The 24,618-nt window shown below is 47.7% G+C and overlaps 1 protein-coding gene across 2 annotated transcripts; it reads left to right on the forward strand.

Annotated features, from left to right (window-relative positions):
* The first annotated feature begins 82 nt into the window (after nucleotides 1–82).
* camsap2b (calmodulin regulated spectrin-associated protein family, member 2b) lies at nucleotides 83–24,258 on the forward strand. 2 transcript variants are annotated; one of them, XM_040172269.2, is made up of 22 exons: nucleotides 83–586; nucleotides 4,429–4,688; nucleotides 8,862–9,041; nucleotides 9,706–9,792; nucleotides 12,844–12,985; nucleotides 14,088–14,227; nucleotides 15,831–15,921; nucleotides 16,086–16,190; nucleotides 16,614–16,683; nucleotides 16,777–17,058; nucleotides 17,611–18,334; nucleotides 18,471–18,617; nucleotides 18,698–18,923; nucleotides 19,016–19,199; nucleotides 19,286–20,006; nucleotides 20,109–20,245; nucleotides 20,371–20,585; nucleotides 20,659–20,752; nucleotides 21,275–21,334; nucleotides 21,969–22,084; nucleotides 22,159–22,277; nucleotides 22,366–24,258. In XM_040172269.2, exons 1-22 carry the CDS (start codon nucleotides 439–441, stop codon nucleotides 22,663–22,665), a joined length of 4,548 nt encoding a protein of 1,515 aa, XP_040028203.2. In that variant the 5' UTR covers nucleotides 83–438; the 3' UTR covers nucleotides 22,666–24,258. The 2 variants fall into 2 exon arrangements, with proteins under 2 accessions (XP_040028203.2, XP_040028205.2); XM_040172271.2 differs by lacking the exon at nucleotides 21,275–21,334.
* The last annotated feature ends 360 nt before the right edge of the window (nucleotides 24,259–24,618 follow it).

Below are 24,618 nucleotides of genomic sequence, written 5' to 3' on the forward strand. Positions count from 1 at the left end.
GCCGGGTAACTCCTCCTCGGTTCGCGTTACTCTGCGATGACTCCTGTCAAACACGGACCGGGCGGGGTGGACCGCGCATGCGCACTGCGCTCGATCCGTCTATTCGGTGCCGCAGGAAAAGCGCAGAGAGATAGCGGGAGAGAGAGAGAGAGGGGGGGACATTTGGAAACGAGAAGAAACAACCATGTACGCAAACGGAGGGGAATAAGTCACCCCCCCCCCCCCCCGTGTGAGACGCGTCGGGACGGAAGCTGTCCTCCTCTGCCGCACAGCCGCTCCGCGACGTCCGAGGACAACCATGTCGGGGAACGGAGGCAACCTGGAGGAAGCCTGCCGCTAAACTGCGCCCCGCCGTCAGGAGACCGCCGGAGCAAATCAATACATACACACCGGGAGTGTCGGGGGGAGTTGTTCCGGGCTGATCCTCCGTCTGAGAAGATGGGAGATGCGGCGGAGGACATCATCCTCAGGGGGATGAGACGGACCTTCATCGTCCCCTCCATCAAGAGCTTCGACCACTACGACTTCACCAGGGCCAAGATCTCCTGCAGCCTGACGTGGCTGGTGGCCAAGGCGTTCGGATCGGGTGGGTGGCGCCTCGTTATCGTTTGTCATCGAACCCTTGTTGAGATATTCCTCCAACATGTGGAGGAATGCGGACAGATGTGTCGCGTGGGGGAGGGGGGGTGTAAACACCAGCCTTTAACCGCACAGTTACACTTAGTTGTTCATCTGTTAAAGGTGGAAACTGTTGTTATATTCTGGAAAATAGTAGTAATTTAATATGGATCGGTCTCCAAAAATATAATAGCCTTTAGGTGAGTGATATCAAACTAATATAAAGTGAAATGTTATTTAAAGGCTTTTCTGTATTTGTTTTCTAACAATCTGTCCACGAGACCAATGAGCTGCATCACTGCTCGTCACGGCTCTCCTGCCTGATGCTGATTATTCCACACTGCAGAAGTGAGGCTAAACGCGTTATGTAACACTTCCAGATGTTTAATGGAATGATCAACAGATGCATGGACTGTGTTGTAACGTGAGCGATGTCAGAAAGCAGTTAATGCTCATCCCACTTGATGTCTGGAATTTGCTCGTATTGTCCAACCAGCAGCCCAAAACTCAAACATATTCAGTTGGCTCTCACGTTAGTTGTGGAAAGGCAGCGGAGGAGCTGTAAACAGGGAATGTTGCCGTTAAAGACGACATCGGCAAATGTCAGGTTTCGTCCAACAAGAATTCCAAAAAACTCTTACTAAATGATCATATAAAAATAATCCGAGGCCGAGCTGGAGTCAATCGGTTATCCAAAACGTTTCCAGTTAAATTTCCGTGATGACGTAAATTACTAAATGAGTAATGGACTAATTTATTCTTTTCCTAGCACAGTAATATAGCGTCACGCAACTGCGTACAGTCAATCCTCTGTTGGGCCTTTATTCGCAGTAACACAGTAACAGGTCAGTAATTACTCCTCATACGTCGCTGCACGTATCCGAGCTGTGGCCCCGTCTCCCGCCCTCTCTGCGACCAAGGCCTCCTCTCGACCTCACGCGGTCATTCCAGAGGTTTACTCCTGATGAGGCTGCTCCTCCGCGTCCGACACTCGGGGAGACCTCCGAATCCCACCTCATCGATCCGCCAGCGCCGCGTGACTCACTCTCACCAGCGCACGACGATGCTGGAGAGACACGCAAGGTGGAGGACGTCAACGGGTCCAAGGCAACCTGCCGCTCAGAGCGTGCCGCCGCCGCCTTGTGTTTCTCCTTCTCCTTCCTCCAGTGACACACTTTTAGCTCCGTGGCCCACTTCCCAACCCGTCCTCGGAGCCTTTGTGTGTCCTAGTTCGCTGTGTTACAACTGTGCTACGACTTTCCCATCAGCTTTGTGTTTTGACTTAATGACCACGTACGCAGTCAGAAGCAACGGAGTGACGTGTTGGTTTGGTTCTTTTTAAAACAAAGAAAAGAAAATGTAGTCAAAAAGCAGGCAAAACGAATCCCACAGTTAAAAATCAAAAGTCCTCACGTGTCTCCATGTCGGCTTCAGATGAGGATTAACGGTGGTCGTCCCCGATTTTAACAACAGGGCCTCATGTTGTTAAAGAAACCCCCCCGGACGTGTTTTAAGACGCAAAACCTCTCTGCCTACTTTTGCTTTTTACCACAATCTATAAATATGAAAAGAGTTCAGTTCCGAAGATGAAGTGTGGGACACAAGATTCCTCCTCCTTCCCTGAGCGGCCGGCTCTCAGCGCGTGTGTGTAATGTGTGTGTTTGCTGAAGGCTTCTGCTGCTGCATGAGCCGTGTGTTTAAGTGAGCACACACTTAAACATTAAAGTCCCTTAAGTAACATCTTAAGGCGAGTATACACTAAAGGGTAACATCCTATCATCAGCTGGCAGGACTCAGTCGTGATGTGACCAGCGGTCACCAACACCAACCTTTCATTCAGCCCATTCAGAAGAGGCCGCTGGCTGGAAATGCAATTATTTAACTGCATCACCTGTGTCTACAAAGACAAATAACCGCGGAGAGCCGAGAGAAAGTTCTGCCCTGAGTGCTTCGATGAAATCAGAAGGTGCAGAGATTGACTTGAATGGAAACATTGATAATCCTTCCCTGCAGCAAAGGAACTGTGAGGCTGTGATCAGCTCACAGCTGCACAGTGGCTTCATCTCTGTGTTCCATGTGTGGCAGCGCTTTGAAATGAGAAGTTGACTATTGGGTAAAGTAAATACACACAGACCAGCATCAAACCTCAGCTAGATACGGGTTTATAGTGAACATTTAGCAGCTGAAGAAGCAGAAATGTCCCTCTGGAGTTGGTAGGGACCAAAAACAGAGCTAAAAGTGGCTGCATAACTTGACGATGCAGACACACTATTTGCTAACGTGTTCAGCACCGTTTCACATGAGTAAACAGAGCATTCTTACAATATATAACCAATATCTAATCCCTTTCAACTGGAATGAATCAGAAGAAGGAACCGATGGCGATCGCTGGTTTGGGTTTCTTTGACAAAGAGCAGAAAGCCTGCAGAGATAAACACTGCTGACCGTGACGTTGTTTATGCTGAGCAGGGATCTCGGGGGTCTCCAGGGGAGCGGTCTTCTCCGTGCCTGGACTTCCTGTGGCAGCTACTTCCTGTCTGCTTCCTCTTGGAAGGCCAACACAAAGGAGCTGGTTTTTCACTTGACGAGGCAGATTCATATGAACTCCGGAAAAACTCCCTGCTGCTGGAGCCTTTGGTTCTTAAAAACGTTTTTTTTTAAAGGATTTTATTAATCTCGAAGCTTAAAAGTCGGCTGATTAAACACTTTCATGAGCGAGCGGCCGTTATCTGAAAAGAAAGCTCGCGTCCCACAGTTTCTCAATGATTTCAAGCGTCTACCATCACTAACCATCTCTAACAAAAAGGCTTCCATTAACAAAATGTGCATTCCGGCAGCTTTTGTTTAGCACAGCTCCATTACTCGGCTTCATAGATATTCTGACAAAGCATTATCAATAACATGGTTGTGAGTAGACGCAGGAGGGCTTGTAACAAAGTAGATGTGGGTTAACATCGGCCTGTTGCTTTTTCGATTTCTCTTTCCATCACCCGGAGCGGCGGCATGGGAGAGCTGCACGGACCACCGGAAATGTTCGATCACAAGCTTACTGGAGTTTGAGCTCTGAATGTTACCTTTCGTTGTGCTGTTACGTCGAGCTCTTTTTGCCTTTTTGTTCTCTTTGGATCGCCGTTACAAAGCTGTACCTTTTGCGACAGATTCCTCTAATGACCTCTCTTCCCCTCAGTGTGATTTAAAGCCAGCCAGAGAGGAAATGACCCCACACACACACACACACACTACACACTCACGCCGCAGCACGTAGTGTTATAAAAGTGTTTCGGTACCATGTGGTTTACATCAACAAGGTATAGTGAGGACGGAAGGAAAGAGTGCTGCAGCTGTGTGTGTTTGTGTGCGCTCAGCTATTTCCCTCCAATCAGATTCCTTGGATGAGGTAACTCGATTGGAAGGTGCTGCATGCTTCGTGACACACACGTCCACCCACACACATGCTTGCGAGCCACACACACCGTTGCTTTGTGCTCACAAGGTGTCCCGCGTGGATCTTCACTGAGAATCTTCTTCTCTTGTTTTTGTGAAAATATACTTTTCCCCTCGTGATGTTCACGAGGTTTTGCGGCGTCCACCATCCTGTTTTGTGTGTGCGCGCAGGTGATCATAGTGGACCAGCTGTGAGCTGGTTTTGGCCCGAAGGCTCTGAGTTAGAATGCATGCACCAACAAAGACAGTAACAGAAAACAAGCGTGGCTTAGCTTATTTTATTGCCTGCACACATCCAGTGTTTGTTTCACAGTGATATATCCTAAACCCACTCATCCTCTTTGTGTCCCTGTGTCTTCTGGCCAGATGCAGTACCAGAGGAGCTGGCCGAGCCTCTATACAGGGACCAGTACAACCAGGAGCACCTGAAGCCCCCGGTGGCCTGCCTGCTCCAGTCCGCGGAGCTCTACTGCCGGGCGGGAAGCCTGATCCTCCGCAGCGATGCTGTCAAACCGCTGCTGGGACACAACGCGGTCATCCAGGCCCTGGCCCAGAAAGGCCTGTACGTCACCGACCAGGACCGGCTGGTCACTGAGAGAGATCTGGCCAGCACGCCGATACACATGGTGAGTGGAAGCGCGCCGGTGAGTGGCACCGTCCTCTTTTACACGTCGCAGTTTCGTCTGTAACTCATGTTTTATTTCTGCATACATCTTTTGGTTAGCGCTTGCGTTGACGTTAGTAACCATGGAGATATGACGTGCAAAAAGTGTGTTCATTTGATGTGTGAGGACACGTATCAATTAGCAAATGAACAGACTTCTATAAACCAGCGCATATGAACCAGGGCTGGATTTCATCGATTGTTGATGAAAAAATATATATATATAAATATACATAACCACGGCCTTTGCATTCATATGATTGAGTGTACGTCTCCATGTGTCCAACGTTTAGACTGTCCTCCGAGATCTGTCCTATTGAGATAAAAACAAGCGCTAATGACGGGTTTCCTACAGCAACCCATTACTCACTGTTGGGTCTCTGTGTCTTTACAGCTACGAGCATCACGCCTTTTGTAGTAGAGCAATATGATGTCAGTACTGTGCGGGACGCTGCATAATAGTGCTGTGGTGCCATTCTTATCATTCATTGATCTTAATATCAAAATGCTTGATTTATGGAGATTGCATAGATTTGACTATATGTCATTTTTAAAAATAGTCCGTATTTACTGTATTATGCTAATTCTGCCTAAGCAAACAGTCCAGAAGCCAAAAATATTCAGCTCACAATCTTATTACACAGAGACAAGCAGAAAGCTGGAGCAAACTAACAATAACAATAATTCCTTGTTGAATTGATTAGCTCGTTGTTTAAGCTCTTGAAAGTTCTTCGACTGATTCGATTGCGTCGTTCTCGGGTGTTTTAACCAAAGAAGGGTGGGCCTGTAGCAGCCCACCCGGACACACTGCTAGCACACGCATGGCTGGAGACGGGGCTCTTCTGCTGACTCCGAAAGGTGTCTGCATTGCGGCGCGCCCGCTCCCTCCCTCCCTCCCTCCCTCCCTCGCTCCCTTCCTCCCTCAACTCTCTGATTGCCTCTGCAAAGTAGAGGACCTGCCTGTGTGTGCTCCCTTTCTCCATCTCTCTCCTCGTCGGGGTCTTTTTTCTAATCCTTTCCCACCCGTACCTCATCCTAACTCTTATCAGTGTGCCTTTAAATGAGTTAACTCCTGAATATTTAATTGGAGCTTAATATTATTTCCATGCCCATAAATCTTCCTCCATCGCAGAGTGCGTTTCCTTTTACCAGCGCGAGCGAATAATTCAAAGTCATTATTCGGGAGCATTTATGAGCTCGTGCTCATTGATTGAGGACGTTGTGACGGTGTGAACACACATCCCTCTCCTCCTGTCCGTGATTTGGTGCACAGCTTAACTGACACTGTTCAGTGGACTTCCTTCAACCATTGACCTTCATCAGACGTTAATCCGTCCGTGCTTATTGTTGCTCGGTGCCCTTCGCGCTGTACTAGACTGCCGGTGTGTGTGTGTGTGTGTCTGCAGACTCAGCAGGACAGTTTCAGTCAGGCTGAAGTCGAGGCTTTTCATTTTGGGTTACGGTACGTTTGCGAGGAAAATGATGACTTCACGGTTTTCCAAATTCTGTGCAGAAGAGCAACTCCAGTCGGGGAGGAGGAGGAGGAGGAGGAGGAGCGTGGCAGTCTGTCAGAAGGCAAATGGATAGATTGAGAGGAGGAGGGAACGGGTGGGGGGGGTGGAATTTAGGGAGCAACCATTTGGCTATGATCCAGGGGGAAGCAGGAAAGTAGAGTAAGGGAGGAGAGGAAAGGTGGAAGTAAAAAAGGGATCGAGAAAGGGGGGAGAAGGGGAAAGAGCTGGGGAGGAGAGAAGGAAATGAGGAGAAAAGGAGAAGAAGGGTACTGGCTTTTTGGCAGGCGGGATGACGTGTGTGTGTGTGTGTGTGTGTGTGTGTGTGTGTGTGTGCCAGAGAAGGAATGGAAAAGGCCCGTTGTTAATATGGCCATCTGGAAAGAGGAGGGACAGAGAGGAGCAGCACATGGAGAACAGGGAGGGTTGAGGAGAGAAAAGGAGGAGGACGTGATGTGCACCACTGCAGCACTGTGGAGGGTGGGGTCTGACAGAACTGCACCCAAACCACACACACACACACACTCACTCACACACACGACCTTTGTGTCCTTGTCTAGCTTTACTTTCATGTTCCTCTCCGACTTTTCTTGTGCCTCGCCCACGCTGCCCTCCAAGTGTTATAACACGGAGACGAGAAGGAGGCTGGATTCTCCTGCAGAGGGGCGTGCACCCTCCAGCGAAAGCCTCCTTCCCGAACAGCGCTGAGGGATTTGGTGGATTTTTAAGGACATGTTGTGAGAGAAACAGCGGCCGTTATTTTACGTGGCAGATTGGACAAACGGCGCAGACTGACATGGCGCTGCAGCCGGAGGTGTAGGTGTAAAGTTGTGCAATAAAACCTCTCGTGTTGCTCACATGGAGGTCCTTTCTCTACCCGCGTTGACCGGCTCCTTGTGATGTTTGAGGAGGACGAAGTTACTTTGATTTTCTGTTTGCTCAGCTGCATTGTACTTTCCTATAGATGCCTTTGATCAAGGGCACACATGCACACACACATGCACACACTACTGCAGCCATTCAACAGTCGGGATGAATACCGATGCTGCTGTTCCAATGTGTGGGCATTGCAGCTCTTTATGACCTGCATGTGCCATTTTCACAGCCTTATAAGGCGCGTCTGTCCCTTTGAGTGGTTTAGACTCGCTTCAGTGCACACACGCACACACACACACACACACACGCGCGCCTACACACATATACGCCAGAGGTCTTAGGAGGGGGATAATAGACAGCCCATGGCTTTTAAATCCACCAGGTAGTGTCAACAATATAGGATTTTTGTCTGTGGATCGCCTGTAGAGATACAAGCAGTGGCTCCATGTACTGTCTGTCTGCACTCACACGCACATGCATGGATCTAAATACAATGTACTAAAAACCTACACAACACAGTGAGGAACGACAACCATTTGATTTGTTCGCCCGATGCTCTGAACGCAGACGCACGTGCACGCGCCCCCACAGGCAACGACTTAAAGAGGTTTATGAGTTCAGAAAAGCTTTTGTTTTTGGGATCTTTAGCTGCTTTAGTCTGTCCCTCTCCGTCTTTCTGTCTCTGTGTCTGCCTCTTTGTCTGTCTCCGTCAGTCCAGCTGTCAGCCGTGCACCTCTGGATGAGAATGCACGCAATGTCAAACATCTGGCAATATCCTGAAGATGCAGGAATTCTAAACACTTTCATAGTTCAATATAAGGCCGCAAATCCAAACAATCCACTTGACTGAATTCACCACAGCTGTAGCATCCAGTATTACATTCCGCATGTCCTCCTGCACGGCACAGCAACTATTCAGCTTTCAATACGTTTGTACCCTCTCTACTTTGTGAGATCAGACACACGGGTCCAGTTTATTCCAGTTTCTCGGCAGTTGTTTCCAGGAGGAGTCTGCTTTCGGCACGCCGTGTTACTTCGGCACACGCTGTCTGTTTGGACTGGCAGTCGCTGAGCAGCATTAGCAGCAGCAGCAGCCCTGATTCGTAGCGCTGGATCAGTTGTTGGTTTCTTTGGGGAAAGAAATGGTCACGCTGCCGGTTAAAAGTGGGCCGTGCGGTTATGAATAGAGGGGCCTGTGCACTGATTATCTGAGTCACCTGGATAACGGAGCACCTGACTCCTGAGGTGTTTGTTCTGTTAGGTCGCACACATGTACACACAGAGCGCGAGTGTTTTTGAGCTGACCTGGCGGCGTGGCAGGAAAGGGAAGGGGAGGGTCCGTTGGTCTGAACGGCCTGGAATGGAATCAGAAAGGCCAGCAGAATGTCAAGCTTTGTGTGCTGGAGGTGTTGATGGCGGATTAAAAAAAACAAAAAACACAATAGGTAAAAAACTGTTGTCGGTGTACAGACTTTTAGGAGTGTGTGTGTCAGAGGGGGAGGACACAGGCTATCACAAAGGAATACAACTCCCAAAATAACAAGGAATACCAAAAGTTCTGACAATGGACACATTTGCGTTGCCCCACTAAGAATATACAGCATGTGTTCCTTAGACAGGCTTTGAAAAGGGACCTTTAAATGAATCATTGGTCGGTTCCGCAGTCAATAAGAAATACAAAGAAGACCACCATAGAAATCTGACCTCAGACCTTTGATGAGTGAAACGCACTCTTTGTGTTTCTACAGAGCTCCCATCTGGCGCTCATTGACACCCTGATGATGGCGTACACTGTGGAGATGGTGAGTGTGGAGAGGGTGATGACCTGCATCAACAGGTGCTCCTCCGCTGAGCCCTCACACATGGACGGGCACCTGCAGGAGCTGCCTTACGACACCGAGGATGCAATCCACACTTGGATCAACAAGGTACACACACACACACGCATGAGCACACAAAACCAGAAGGACGTGCGCATTCTCATTTCAGAGGATAACGAGCTGACACGTCCTCGAGCCGATGTGACACACGCTTCTTTTCATTTCCCGGATGCAGCAGACGCGAGAGGTTCTGCAGAGTGTGGTGGAGCTGTGGAGTTTAAACCCGCGCGTGTTTGCAGCAGAGGAGCCTGTTCAACCACACATGCTCGTGCCAGAGAAATGACCAAGAGATAACCGACTCAGTCAAACTCGTCTGGTCTGATTTAGTCAATGACATGCACGATGATCTGTCATGGCTGAAGGAGCTCACGTGCTTGTTTAACCCCTTTTTCCAGTCCATCGACCGGAAGGTTCACACGCAGGGTTCATTTGCAGACACATGCATTTAAAAACAAACGGGGGAGTTGTGAAGACGGAAAAGCAGTGAGTCAATGATTTCTGAGTCTTTTAAGAAAAAAAATAGAAATATTAAAGTCACCTTGAAAGTTCTTTCTGTATATCAAGCTACATTGATATTTAGCGTCAGTGGCTAAAGGCCGGAGGTGAAACGCGTTTCTTTGGATGTGTGTAGCCTCTTGTACTCATGCTCGTCCTCTTCCCATCACGGACCGCTTTCAGCCTTCTGAACTTTGACCTCTGCCTGTCCCTCCAGGTGAATGAACACCTGCGGGACATCCTTGTTGAAGAGCAGAAGCTGAGAGAGGCTTCCCCCCAGGAGTCAGATGCGACAACACACAAAGTAAGAACACACAAACTCCTGTTTGTCAGTCATCCAACCAACATGTTGTCTTTGTTTCAGGACAGAGCTCAATTAGCTCAACATAAAGACCGAACGTTTCAGTCTTTGGGCAGGAGTAAACAAATCCGGGGGCTCCAGCTTTGCACTTGCTCAGAGAAAATCAATATTCCTTTTAAGATAAACATGACTTTTTTATATCCTTTTGTTTGTTTCGTCCCAGCCTCCTGTTGATAGGCTGTTTCAGATATTTCCTACTTTTACTCCACGCAGACGCACACACGGCACAGAACTGTGTAAATCAGAGGAACAGATGAGCTCTGTCTCCCACCAGCTGCAGAGAAATATTGGCCGCAAAACACTGCAAAGAAATGTGAAACCGAGCGAGCGAGAAGGAGGGAAAGTCAGACAGAAGGGAACCGGAGAAATAACTCCAGGCTGAGAGACATGGAGGGGTCGCTGTCAGTCCGCCGCAGACACAGACAGTGTTGTCACCCTGCAGGACTCGGTTATGTAAGGTCCACGTGACACAGTGAGTCTGCAGGAACCAACGCACAGCAGTCAGCTACTGTCCTCTTCCACCCACTCAACCATGAGGCTACAGCACAGCGTCGCATCGGGTCAGGACCCTCGCCTCGGGTCCCTGCTTCGGTTACGGGCGGGGGAAGGTTAAAACACGTAGACAGAAGTATTATCTCATGTGTGTACGTCGTTGCACGGGCAAAAATGATTCAGTACCAATGCAAAGAGATAAACACTGATAGAAACTCAGACTCAGCTGAATGTGTCGATGCCATTGTTGCCATGGGGACTTTTGGAGAGATAGCTACAGCTAGCCGGTGTGCTAATCACGTCTCAGCAGGTGAGACAGGAGTGCTTTGAGCAAAATGCCAGCATAGCCATATTTTGAGGGACACTCGGTGACAGTCAGCTGCTTTGCTGGCGCTCGCTCCACGACGCCGCTCCGTCTCTATCGGCTTCAACAGAAGACTATTCACTGCACGACACACTCAGAGGAGATCATTTCACGCGCACATATATGCCTTTGCAAACACACACACACACACACACTAATAGATGAGCACGAGACGCTTCTCCGTCTGGTCTTTTCTATTCTGGGACAGTGTTGAGAATCTTTAACTGTGGTCTCATGACTAAGTGCTCAGTATTGATGTGTGCTGTGGATGAAGGCTTGTAGCTTTAAGCAGGTTTATGCCACGTGGGTTTTGGGCCCCATTTTTTGTCTGTATATTAGTTTGCAGCATTTCTCAATAAACCTTTACAGATTTCATTTAAATTTGGTGTAATGTTTTGCACGGAGGCCAAAATATTTTATAAAAGGTTTCATCCTCTACTTTTGGGAAACCTTTTAGCCTCAATAGATTTTGGATGGTTTGCTAGGAAATTCTGTTGATATATTTCTGCTCCCCAGACGGTCATCTTTTAATTCTTCCATTGCTTGGATTTTTATGACCTACAAAACTTCCACGCCGTTACACTCAGATGCAAACTAGCTGCTAATGCTAACAAGCTAAACTAAGATTAGATGTTACATCTTGTTAAAATTACTTGTTATAAATATTGTAGACGTATCTTGTGTATATTAAAGTTGTTTTCTATATGAGGTTGGGACATTTTAACATTATGTAAATGGTGGCTTCAAATAAGCCCAGTGTCTTTTCTACACTTCTGCACTGTGACATTACTTATTTCTGTTATTTTTGTGGATTTCTTTTTAATTGTGTGCAATACAATAAACCAAACTATACAAAAAAAGTTATACCTGCTTAAGATCAGAATCTTAGTGTCGGTGTTGATTCATTACATCCACCTGACGTAATATTTGAGACCCTGATGTAACGTTTAGATTTTATTATATTTTATAATTTTATATGGTCCGTTTGTTATCTGTGTCATAAGGGTTCTACAGATTAAGCTGTAGTATCAAAACGTTGACCGCTGTCGGCCTAACGCCTCTCCCACTCTCTTCTGTTGTTGTCCAATCATCATCACCATCAAGTCTCCTTGCAAATGGTACTGGAGATTAGTACCTGTGAGTGCAGCTGTTCTGAAGACCTCCTCTTCATTAACCACCACCACCCACCTCCTTGCTGTCTAATCTAAACCTGGGACACCCCCCTTCCAATAGTACTGTGATTGCATGCGGCCCTGAGCCCCCCATCATGCATTGGCCACAAACCTCCCACCTCAACCCCTGTCTCCACATTCAGAGGAAACCCATGATTTAGTAACTATTTAAAACCTGCATCATTTCAAAAAAGGTCAGAAACTATATTTAGCAAGGTCACTAGCCAGTGTATCCTGTATACATATCAGAAACAAATGCTAATGCTTCAGTATTGTCAGCTCCCCAGTTGCTTCTTTTGGATCTTGCATGTCTGTTGTTGGTAATGTGCATTGAAAACCGTGGGGGTTTTCTGTACTTAAATCGGCTGCTCTGGAAAGTAAATTTTCAACAATCAAAATGTAATGAAGGAGCACATTGTGTCCATGCACAAACAACACTGTGACGACACCATTGTGTGTTTCTGGGCACACTTGGAGGAATGATACCCTGCAGACATACTGTATGCAGTAGTGTTGTCTCTGTGGTTATTACAGGCCTGGAGACAGAAAACAGAAAAGGACGGATTTGCCTCAAACCTAAATTATTATTAATCTAAGACGTATTGTGCTGAAATCAATTCATTTATTTCATAGATTTGGTTCCTTTTTCTCCTTCTAGAGAACTTCCTGCTCCTCAGCAAGCAATTCAAAAAAGAAAATTAGTGCTGACATGTTTTAAATTTAAGACAGCGGTATTCTAGACATTGTATTTGTTCATTTGCACGATGAATTTAATCTGCATTATTTGAGTTGAGCCTGAAGCCCATCCTGCGCTTTCAATAACACTCACTGAGTTGCGTGTCCACTGGTGCATGCGGAGTAAAGTGTTCATGGCGGTGCTGCGCCAACAAAATAAGAAAGCCAACTGTACACATCCACCCCGCTGACACACATGTGGTGTCTTTTGTGCTGTTGCTATGGTTTCAGGCTCGTTACAGGAAGGATCATGCCCAGCAGAGGAGCGCTCCATCGCTCCCCCTGGTGGAGAACCTGCTGAAGGACAACACAGACGGCTGCGCTCTGACCACCCTGCTGCATTTCTACTGCCCACAGGCCATCAGGCTGGAAGGTGGGAACGAACCCGCTGGATCTCAGCAGCCACACGCTCTCTTATTGCGATTGCACCAAAAAGTAAACACACCAGGCCGACGTTGGCCCACTTGTACGTAAGAAATAGGAAAGAAATGGCGTTCTATGTACATTCGATGCGCTGACAACAATCGGTCTCTCCACTTGAAAGCACAAAGGAGGCTTTTCTCTCCTCCCTCTTCTGTGACTGAATCCATGCATTTGGATAGAGGAATTCAAACAAAGAGCATAATCAGCCCTTATTTCCTAAGAGCTTTTTGCCTTTTCAATGTACAAGTAAGTAAGTCGGTTTAAACAAAATACATAATAGTGAAGTAGCCTTTTACAGGAAATGTTTTCGGTGGGCTAAACTAACCGTTATCTCAAAGTCATCAAGACATGAAGGACCCTGTTTTGTGGTTACATCTAATGATATAAATGCAGGATATTGTTAAAAATGTTGACCCAAGAGAGACACTGTGAGGCAGAGAGGTTTGGGGACAGACACGGAGAACAAAGACTTCTCTTCCTTCCTCTCAACTACTCCGCGCCCTCCTTTCTAAAAATGCCCCGAGTCGGGCTGCGATTGGTCACGAGGGCTACGTGACGGCGTCTCTTAGAGGAGTAGCTGGCTGCTATTTCAAAGATAAACAACTCTGGCGTTGGCGCTCCGAGGCTCTCGACCTTGATTATAGCTCACGGGGCTCACGCACACATGGTGACCAGATGTGGAAGATAATTTAGGTCTTCTCGCTGGCAGACTGAAATACTGTAATAATGAAGTACAGTAAAGTACAGAAGGACATCATTCCATAGATACCGGCTGCTGTAATGTTTGGTTGTATACGCAGGCATGGGCCGTCCTTACGGTAACGTCGAGGGATAAAAAATCCCGATGATTCATCCAGCAAGCGTTTGAAAAAGTGTGTCATGTGGACTTTTTTTGAGGATTCTGAGTGATTCGAATCAACTGCGGCATATGGGGCAGATTGTAGTGGGAAAAGTAGGACCATTAACGCCTTATCTTTTGCTTTGGTTTCTTCCTGCCTGGCCTTTGCCGTCACCCCCCCCTTGTGTATCTGACCCCTCCCCTGGCGGAGCAGATATCTGCCTGAAGGAGACCATGTCTTTGGCTGACAGTCTGTACAACCTCCAGCTGGTGCAGGAGTTCTGCAGGGACAACCTCAACCACTGCTGCCACTTCAGTCTGGAGGACATGCTCTATGCACACGCGTCTATAAAGGTGAGGAGTACATTCAAATGTATACGTGCAGGGAAGGTTTGAAGTTCTCGCATGCTGCGGAAAATGCTATTTGTACCACGTGAATTCAGCCAGAGAAAGAAAGGAATGTGTTTGGGGGAATAGGGAGACTTAGGGCGGTAGAAACATAGGCATAAATGAGTCATGCAAGGAAAAGTTTCATAATGAATGTGTGTGAGCAGGCTTGGTTGTCTCGGTTTTGCGTGTGTGTGTGTGTGTGTGTGTGTGTGAGTGTGTTCTAGTGGGGACATCAAGAATCGGCTTTATTGGCTTTGAAATTGACTCCGGCTTCCACTTTGTTCTGCGCGTACATACAAATAAACAGGAAAAATAAAAAGTAATAAAAGCTAAAGATAGTCTTTTGTGAGTATAGAGTGTTGGTGCTAATACCAACACTGCAAGCCAAATCCCCCCCCCCCCCCCCCTTCTCCCCCCTCTCCCTCCTCCACCCCCCTGAGACAGAGGACAGATTCTGCTCAGAGATTCACAGTCCTGCCCCGTCTCTGCCTGCCTCCCTTGCCCCCCCCTCCCTCTCCCACCATCCAAGTCTGTTTTTATCAGACAGAGAAATCTGTGAACTTCAAAGATGAACTGCTGATTCACATCTCCCCGTTTCGCACACATTTGTTTGTAATTAATGAAACACTCAGTCAACCCCTGGACAACCTCAGGAGCAGTGTGGTAAATCGCATGCGGGGAGCGAACGTAGAAACATTCAGATTCAAGTCACGGCCCAAGCTGACTGGGACTTTCCCTCCTTCAAAGCAACACAGCAGCTTTTTACACTTTCTGCTCTCTAATTCACTCTATTGTTGTAGGAATTGTGTATTGACTGTTTGTAAAACGACTAGTAACAGAAGGCAAAGGAAGGGAGGAGAAGGAGAAAATGGGGTTGGAAGCAGTCAAAGTGACGGGCACACTGCCCATTCCCCATAGCCGGCCGGCCCACTCACCTCGAACCACTGTGTGTGTGCGCACGTTCATTCATTTGACATATTGCAGAAACAGAAATGTTGTTCATGCCATTAAGCAGTTATCTCTGTTGTATCTAAAATTAAGTTTCTGTTTATTAGGAAATAATATATTCTATTCTTGCTAGAAAGTGAACTGATCTTTGATCACAGGCTTCTTTCAGAGGAAATCATCCGCACAGGCCCCCAGAGCTGTTGACTTAACCACATTAATGCATACATCATTGATTCAGGTCACTCACACGCCGCTTTGTGCATCCGTCTGTGCACATGTGACATATTCAAGCCAAACCCCAGCTGTGGTTTTTGTCCGTTTTCAAGAGGCGTTATAATAAAGCACCCAGTCGATAAAACATGTTCTGATATTCAACCACACGTGCACACCAACGCACACACACCTGAGCTCGTCACTTAGCAACAGTTTGCAGCCTGTGACCTCAGCGATCTGTCAAAATGCTCTATGATGTATTGTAGCTCATCCAACCTCTTTCCAGAGACACGGGGAGAAGAAGCTGTGAGCACAGAGACAAGTCACGTTAATGACATAAATACATGGCTACGTATGTGACTGAAATATTAACCACAGATGTGTGTGTGTGTGTGTGGTTTTGCAGAGTAACTACCTGGTGTTTATGGCTGAGCTTTTCTGGTGGTTTGAAGTGGTTAAACCCTCATTTGTACAGCCCAGAGTCTTTGATCCAGACGGTACAGTACAAGTTCAAAACAACCTAAGCATGCTATTGTTAGCTGTGATGATGATGATGATGATGATGATGGTATGTTTTGCATGCTAAAGGATAACTTTATGACTTGAAAAAACAACACATGCATTTGAATGCTGAGTATCTGTCATATGTTTCCCTGTGCAGCCTGTGAGCCTGTATCAGCCTGTAGAAACATGGCTCCTGTTTCCAGTCCAATCAAACAGAGCTATGCAGACGGACCTGACAGCCCCGACAATGCCCCTGCACAGGGTAACATATTTGTTTTCAGTTGGTGATGTGCATGAATCTTTTTTTTTTAGGGATCATGCAGGCGGACTACTCACAAAGCCGTTGAGTAACGGTCCTCCGTTTGAAAATACAACAGGAGCATTGGTATCACTATTTTTTTTTTAAACAGTTGTTTTTCTTGAATTTTGTCCATACTCATTTTTGTGGTTATTTAAAAAAATAGGTCATTATCAGTACCATTAGTAGTACCTGGGGCATGCATCCTGAAACGTGGGAGAATGTGTGGATGTGAAACCAGAGGCCCCCTAGTGGCTGATTCATGCACTCGCTCCAGCATCACTAAACCAATTTGAAACTAAAGCAGATGACAGCAGCATTTCTTGTTGAAAGTAGAGAAAGGGGATTTAATACATGCAATAAGAAGCTACTCTGTGTCTGCGACAGGTATAATGAAGAGGTCCGCCTCCATGTCCTACGTGGATGGCTGTGTTGGGACATGGCCCAAAGAAAAACGGTTGGTACCTTAACTCCACAGTCGCCCTTCTCGAGCCGGTGTGAAGTGGGCTGACTTTCCCCCTTTGAACTAACAATACGTTTCCTCTCTCAGCTCCTCCTGTCGGGGAATCTCCTTTGAGATTCCTCTGGTCGGGGACCCGACTGTGCTGCCCGGCGAAGCTCCCGCTCTCGGCGGTATGACCCGCTCGGCCAGCAGCGACGGTCTTGGGTTCAAAGTTCACTATGCATCTCGAGGGGGCATGAAGCGCCACCTCTCCCTCATGCCTGTCAATGTCAACGGCCAGGGCAGACACATAGCCGAGGAAGACGAGCAGTTCACCTGCAACAAACCCCTCGGGCGGAACAACACATTCTCAGTCAAGAACCAAAGCAGGTGCAGCAGAGGGATGAAAACAACTCAATCGTAAACAATTAGAGAGAGATGGGCTTTTTTTCATACATGGGATAAAAGAATGCATGTTTTTTATGACACTTTTTTTAGTGAAAGTGATAATGGTTTTATTTGTCATCTGTTCTTTAGTGACATTCAACATTTCCCTACCCCAGTGGGAAAATAACTACTTTTATTTGACATCGGTCGGTGGCGGTTTAGTTTATTATTAGATGTTAGAGTTTGCAGCAGCAGCAGCAAGTACAGCGACTGTATAAAGTATATTGCTACAAAACGATCAACGTGCATGTAAACTTAAAACATGAACACAAAATGGTTAGCTTTGAGACCTTCAAAATATACTCAAGTTGATGTTAAATCCACATGTTACCGAAGGGCTGTGCTATAAATGCTAATTATTTTGTTAAAAATATGTTCAAACTGCAGAGAGACATAAAGATAGAAGGACATCCATCAGATGGGATAGGAAATATCCCCTAAGGCGAACCGTGACTTTAAACAATCTTCAGTTAATTTACCCAAATCTGTCCCTAGGTACTCCAACGGTGTCTTCCCAGAGAGCAATCACCACGCCAACCGCAGAAGCCACATTAGCCCATCAACTCCTCCGAGCATTGAGGAGGCCCTCAAGATTATCCACGACACTGAAAGGCCCCACGCTAGTCTGGGCGTGGGGGACGGAGACAATGGCTTCTTTCTGCACGGCACGGAGCCTCCAGACCCTACGGACGCTTCAGGGGCCAAAGGTCAAGGAGACGAACAAGGTTCAGCCGAGGCTCGGCTGAACGACCACGACCCCAACTCTATGTCCACAGACGAAGTGGACACAGGCATCCATGTGAGGACAGAGGACATTCAGAGCTTGGATGAGGACTCCTCCTCCCTGAGAGACTATTCAGACATCGACCCCGACTGTGAGGCCGTGACCCGGTCGTGCCCTCTGCCTGAACAGTCAGAGAAGGAGAAAAGCAGGGAAAGGGGGCGGGAAGGAGTCAGTGGTGCCAACCACGAGGGCGAGATGGGAGATGGGAGTGAGAGGGGCAGCCCCTGTCCCAGCTCGGCACCCACAATCCAGAGATCCCACCCAGGCAGCCCCGCCTCCTCCTCTGGGGGCTCTGGAGGAGGCGTGGTCCGGATGACCAGCTTTGCAGAGCAGAAGTTCAGGAAGCTGGAGGGACGAAGTAGCGGAGGAACCACGCCGGAGAGTTCCGATCTCAATGTGCCGTATACACAACTGCCAAAAAGCATCTCTTTTCAGGTTTGTGTCCTTTTGTGTGTCACTCATTCCCCTTTTTTAAAACTTAACTTCCCTCCTACCTTTTTTTTTTCTGCCTCTGCAACAAAGGGTACTTTGTATAGACTTCATGTTGATGTTATTTGCATTCTTCCTCTAGATGTCTGCACCTCCTTTGCCAATCACATCTCCCTCCCCAGTAACGCCCTCCCCCCGAGACCCCTCGCATCTGATAGCCACTGAGATGATTCAGCTGAGGATGAAGCTGGAGGAGAAACGGAGAGCCATTGAAGCCCAAAAGAAGAAGGTGAAAGATCAGGACAAAGAAAGACAGTGAGTAACATAGCGTTGGATATAAAGGTCCACACTGCGTCGCTCTCCTCACAGGTGGAAGCAGCTTTCACCCGCCACCGCCAGAGGATGGGCAGGACCGCCTTCCTAAATGTAGTGAGGAGAAAAGGAATCACCGCTCCCCTCAGCCCGAGCGCGGCAGAAGCGCCGTCTCCAGAACCACCCACGGCCTCCAAGGAAAGCAACCAGGGCAGCATGGAGCGGGCGGAGAGGTGCAAGCCAGACGGGGCAGCTCCTAAATCCCCGTGTGAGGAGGGTGGAGGTGAGTCTTTGCTTTAAAGAGCTGTATACTTCACGGCAGAAGTAGAAATGATTGCTGAAGTCACATGACCCTGACCCGCGTATCCGACACAGGGACGTCTCCGGGAGAAATCGACCTGACGGAATACACTCGCTCCATTGAGAGGATGAACACTTCGTTGGGCTTCCTGCAGACAGAGATGCAGCGTTTGGCCCAGCAGCAGGAGAAGATCATGTCCATGAGGGAGGAACAGCAGCAATCCTGGGTCATTCCTCCTCCCGCTCCGTCTCCACACAGGTATCACTCAATGGCAGAGGAAAAAGACGGAGGATATGTCTCTGCTGGGAACAAATAGATGACCTGCTGCGCTCTCTTCCACACAGGCAGCTGCGCGAGTTGCGTAGCAGCAGCGTGACCGGCCGAGGGTCGGGTCGAGGCTCCGTCGGGTCCTTATCTCCCATCCTTTCTTCCTCCGGCTCTCCTCGCCCTCCCAACCGCTCCCCCGCAGGCATTAAGCGGCGTCCGGCCTCCTTCCACGCCAGGACTCCCAGGACCCCGCGACCAAACGATCTGAAGGTCACGCCTTTCAGTCGAATGCTAAACACCCAGACCTCAGTGGACAGCCTCCCCCGGCTAAGACGTTTCAACCCCAGCCAGAACCAGAACAGCTCGTTTGCTTACCTGGGCCACGACGAGGGGCCTCTGGAAGGACAAAACCAAGAGGCCAAGGACCACAGAGAAAACACCAAGGACAAAGAAGATCTGGTGGTGAAGACGAGTGCTGGCACTCCTCAGCTGTCTGCTAAAGAAGCAGCCAAAGAGAAGGAAGATGAGCGACAGAAGGAAAGGACGGGGGAAGTCCAGCCGGCGAGTTCATCGGAGGTGTTGAGTCAACCGGTGTCTGAGATCCAAAGGCCCACAGGCGGCCGGGTCAGGGAACAACCCCAGGACAGAAGACACCTGGTGGAGGTGACTCTGTCCGGGCTGAAACCTCCAGGAGGACGACCCAGCGGCCCCGAGACGGGAGGGGGCGAAGGAGATGTAGAGGCGGGAGGTGACCCACTTGGAAAAGACCAAAAAATGTGCTGTGGATTCTTCTTCAAGGTGAGCGGCAGCGACAGAATGGTCGTAAGAAAATAGTCCAAACATGTTTTGAAGGCTTTGAATCTGTATTTCTCTCCACGTCCCCGTCCATTTAAACACCAGGATGACGTGAAAGCGGAAGAGGACATGGCAGCAAAGAAAGCATTTCTGCTGGAGAAGAGGCTCCGTAGGGAGAAAGAGACCCAGGAGAAGAAGCAACAGCAGGAGGTGGACCACGAGCAGAAGAGGGAGGCCGCGCGGTCCGTTTCACTTTACTTTGCCAAACACTGTCCCCACCTCTATGGCGCCCGTCCACGCCGTGTGTCTTTTGAACTCAGGCGTGCAGTGGCACAATAACATCTGTTTTCTCGGTCTCCTCCCCCAGTTTGAAAGCTGACGAGGATCAGCAGAAGAAGGATCAGGAGAAGGCCAGGAGGGAATACATCAAGCAGGAGTTCATGAGGAGGAATCAGCTGAAGCTGATGGAGAACGTGGACGAGGTCACCAAGCCCCGATCTGGGAGTCTCAAGAAGAAGCCGCGGCCAAAGTCCATCCACAGGGACGTCATGGAGTCCCTCACGCCCCCCGTGAGAGCAACAGGTGAGCGACATCCAAACCGCACGCGCAAACACCGCCACGCAAAGCCGCACTGCTGAGGCCCCCTGTGTTGCAGGCGTGCGTCCTCGAGGCTTCTCGGTGTCCAGCATTTCTTTGGCGTCGCTCAATCTGGCCGACGACGACCAGCCAAATAACAGGAAGAACAACAGGTGAGCCCCGTCTGTCTGCCTGTGGGGGGGGGGGGGGGGGGGGGTTTAGGGATGTAAGAAGCATAACAAGATGAAACAGTCTTAACTGCACACGCCTTCGTCCATTGAAAAAAGAGCTGTGCCTCTGTATGTATTTGGTAGGAACATGAGATCCAAATTTTGAAATCGCAAATTGGTGATTAACCAAGAACAGAGATGCCACAGCTGAATCTCTCAGCATCACGCAAGTAATGCTTTTAATATCTGCTTAACTAGAACAAGTAGTTCAGAATTACTTTCATTTTCACATTTTCTAACATCGCATTGGGTTGGTGCAGTTCACCAGCCCTCACTTTATTGCCACCAATGAGTTCAACACATCTTACCACATGTTATTTTGTAAGACACAGATATCAGAACATACACTGTGGCTGTAGTCTGAAGGGGGGGTTTGTGACGTTATTTTTAAGTATTGGCTTTCATGAGGCTTTTCTTAAATTCTCTTCTATCCATTTCTCATTTGTCTCTGCACGCGTCCCTCAGAGGCAATAAAGTAGCCCACGTCCCGTTCTTTCTTAGCTCTCCCAAAGAGAGAAAGGGAAGGTTAGTAATGCTCCGGACGGTGATTCCAGAGACAAATCCTACTGTATTGTGGCGCCATTAACTCGATGTGACTCATTTAACATTCTTTCAACACGGACTCATATGAAAGCAGACGGATGTCCGATAATCTGACATATTGCACATTCCTGCCGTTCTTTGCTTCCGCATTGAGGTGCCTGCTACGGGACCTGCGTGGCTGAGATGTTTTTTGCGCCTCGGCTCTCCTGCTTTTCGCGGTGTTGTCCTCGGGCTTCGCTCTCTCCATGTTTTTTTTTGGGCTGGTCTGCGTTTCACCGCCTGTGTTCCGCTGCTTCCTCGGCAAGCGCCCGAGCTCACGCCTCACAGAAGCCGCCAAGACGCCGCCGAGACTTTTCCTTTGCTTGGCTGAACAGGCGTCGGAGAACGATCATTATGATGTAATGCAGGACAACAGGCGGGGGGGGTTTAGAATTGTGTCACAGCGTCTGACCTTGTTTTACCACGTCTCTCTGTATGTGCATGTCTGTCCGTGCCATCTGTCGCCGTACGCTTCCATACACACGCTTCTGTGTCATCGACCTTCACGTGCTGTCTGTTTGTGGGGTTTTTTCGTCGTCGTGTCATTCGTCTCGTCTGTGTGTGATATCGTCTCCAGGCCGGACTCTGCAGAGGGTTTTTCTTCTTGTCCTTCGACCGGCAGTCGCAACGAAGAGAAGGATTGGGAAAATGACTCCACCACCTCATCCACGCCGTCCAACAACGAGTACACAGGTAGAAGACATGCCTGTAATCAACACATCGTTTGATGGGATTAACGCCGAGACTTATAGGCCTTATTCCCACAGGACCCAAACTATACAAGGAGCCGAGCGCCAAGTCCAACAAGTACATCATCCAAAACGCCCTGGCTCACTGCTGCCTGGCCGGCAAGGTCAACGAAGGGCAAAAGAACAAGATACTTGATGTACGTTTTGCAGATATGTGTCTGTGTTTTTCTGCATTAAATATGCCGCAGCAAACCAACACTCTTCTCTCCCCGACTCTTCGTGCAGGAAATGGAGAAATCCGAAGCCAATAACTTCCTTTTGTTGTTCCGTGACGCCGGGTGCCAGTTCAGGTCCGTGTACGCCTACTGCCCGGAGACGGAGGAGATCACCAAACTGGCCGGCATCGGGCCGAAGAGCATCACCGTCAAGATGATCGAGGGCCTGTACAAGTACAACTCGGACCGGAAGCAGTTCAGCCTGATCCCGGCCAAAACGATGTCCGCCAGCGTGGACGCCATCACCATCGCCAGCCACCTGTGGCAAACCAAGAAGCAGGCCACGCCCAAAAAACTGCACGCCAAGTAGCACCAATGTGGCCGGGCGGGCGAGATGTGGACTCTCTGGAAAGAACACGGGAGGAGAGTTTTTTTTCATTCAACGGACACGCGGCGCCGCCGCAATAAATCACAACTGGAATGTAGAACACAAGTGGGTGCCATAGACGTTGCTGTTTACTGAGTTGACTGTTACGCTCCGAAGTACCTAAACGCAACACGAGTGTTTACTAGCATGTGTATCGATGTTCTCATGTGCCAAAAAAAAAAGAGAAAGAAAAAGGAAAAAAGGCGGACCGATACCGTACGAAGTTGAACCACTGAAGCGCTGAATGTCACGCCTCACCAAGAGGCCGTTTGGTTTCTACACGTTTGATCATGTGTGGCCTTATGCTTGTTTTGTTGTCATACGGATGAGCTGTGTGTTGGCGTCAGTGTGTCAGCGCCTGTTGAAACACACTATTGTGATACAGGAGAGTTTGTGTGCACTCGCGGCGTCTGGGATCAGATTACGCCCTCTTCCGTTGTTACAGTGAGTCTGTCCGATCCGCGATCAGGTGGAAGCAACATCTTTTATAGGAATTATGAGTTACGAAACATGAGTCTTTAGTTCTTGCATTTTTTTTCTTACATGTGACTGAAAAACATTTAAACAATTCCAATTTGTGTACGTGTGTATAGTGACGTGCCAAGAAGAGTGAGGAAAATACCTCAGTATGTGATTGCAATTACTTTCCCTATTGAGCATATGGAGTAACATGAAACAATTCTGCTAGAGACTCTTAATTTATTTCATTTTCATTATGCTTTGAAGTTATTCTGTCTTAGATTTATATTCAGAGGAACATAATATACTGTACGTATATAAGTTAAGTTTGTATATGGTTGCATTTCGATCCTAAATGAGCAAGTCCGCTTGCAGTATCTTTTATTATTTATCACGTATGAGTATCAGTGTATTGTCCTTTGGGGCCTTAATTGTGCTACAAATACAAAAAGTGTGATCACTCAGAAGCAACTCTGGTAAGGCGATTATCAGTAGTAGAATATACATAATCCCAACCTGTTTCATCTGTCTGTGCAATTTTAGAGTAATTGAAATAACCTCCATGTTGCAGTTGGAACTAACAAATACTTAAAATGCCACTTTAATGTGGATATTGTCTTAACTGTTAGAGCTTGGTAACCCTCAAAGTAGATTGTAAATAAATGAATCCATGACCGTGACCCATCGTTTCCGCTGCAGGACGCTCGTGCTTGTTACTTTACTTTTTCCTTACTTTATCACATGTTACTCCAGCATGTGTTGGCACTGTACATATATATATTTTGGCATATAGAAGTATTTTTTGTAATGACATTGAACTGTTGGAGTGTGTACTAATGAAGCAGTGCATCTGTTGAAGGAAGTGTGTAGAAAGCAGAGGAAAGCTACATGAAATTTATTGAGGTTTTAATGTGGTGTTATATATAAATCCATTAAGCAAACTGAGAAAATCATTGCATTTTTTTCCAACTCTGAATCCGTTTTCTTTTCAATTTACTAAATATGCACAGCTGTTCACGGGGTTCTGTTGTTTTTCTATTACTTTGAGCTTTATTAAAATTCCAACTATCAACAGTATCCATGGTTTCACATGTCTTGATTGATTTTAGAGAAAATAACCGCCTCATTGAAACTGCCATGATGTCATTGACGGATAATCAGCGAAGCCTGAAGATCAGTATTAGCTCATAGTTATACCGCTATCTACCTTGGCTGATAATTACAAGATATACCAAAGACATGTTTGGAATCATTTAGAAAGCATTTCCTGTGCATTATTTGAAATGGAGAGAGCTGTTTATTCCTTTATTTGTTGCAATACCAGAATTTTCTCCCTCACAATTGTCTGATAGACGTGTTATGCTGAAAATATAAATATAAATTCCCTTACAGCATTGTTACTTTTGAACAATTTATAGATGTAAAGTTTTGTATGTA

This window comes from Gasterosteus aculeatus, chromosome 3 (genome assembly GCF_964276395.1).
Source record: "Gasterosteus aculeatus chromosome 3, fGasAcu3.hap1.1, whole genome shotgun sequence".
Lineage (NCBI taxonomy): Eukaryota > Metazoa > Chordata > Actinopteri > Perciformes > Gasterosteidae > Gasterosteus > Gasterosteus aculeatus.

Excerpts from the sequence above, each read along its gene's own strand:
- camsap2b (XM_040172269.2), top strand. The coding sequence starts at position 439 with ATGGGAGATGCGGCGGAGGACATCATCCTCAGGGGGATGAGACGGACC. Across the intron at positions 4,689-8,861 it reads CCAGCACGCCGATACACATG|AGCTCCCATCTGGCGCTCAT; the intron begins GTGAGTGGAAGC and ends GTGTTTCTACAG. Across the intron at positions 15,922-16,085 it reads CAGAGTCTTTGATCCAGACG|CCTGTGAGCCTGTATCAGCC; the intron begins GTACAGTACAAG and ends TTCCCTGTGCAG.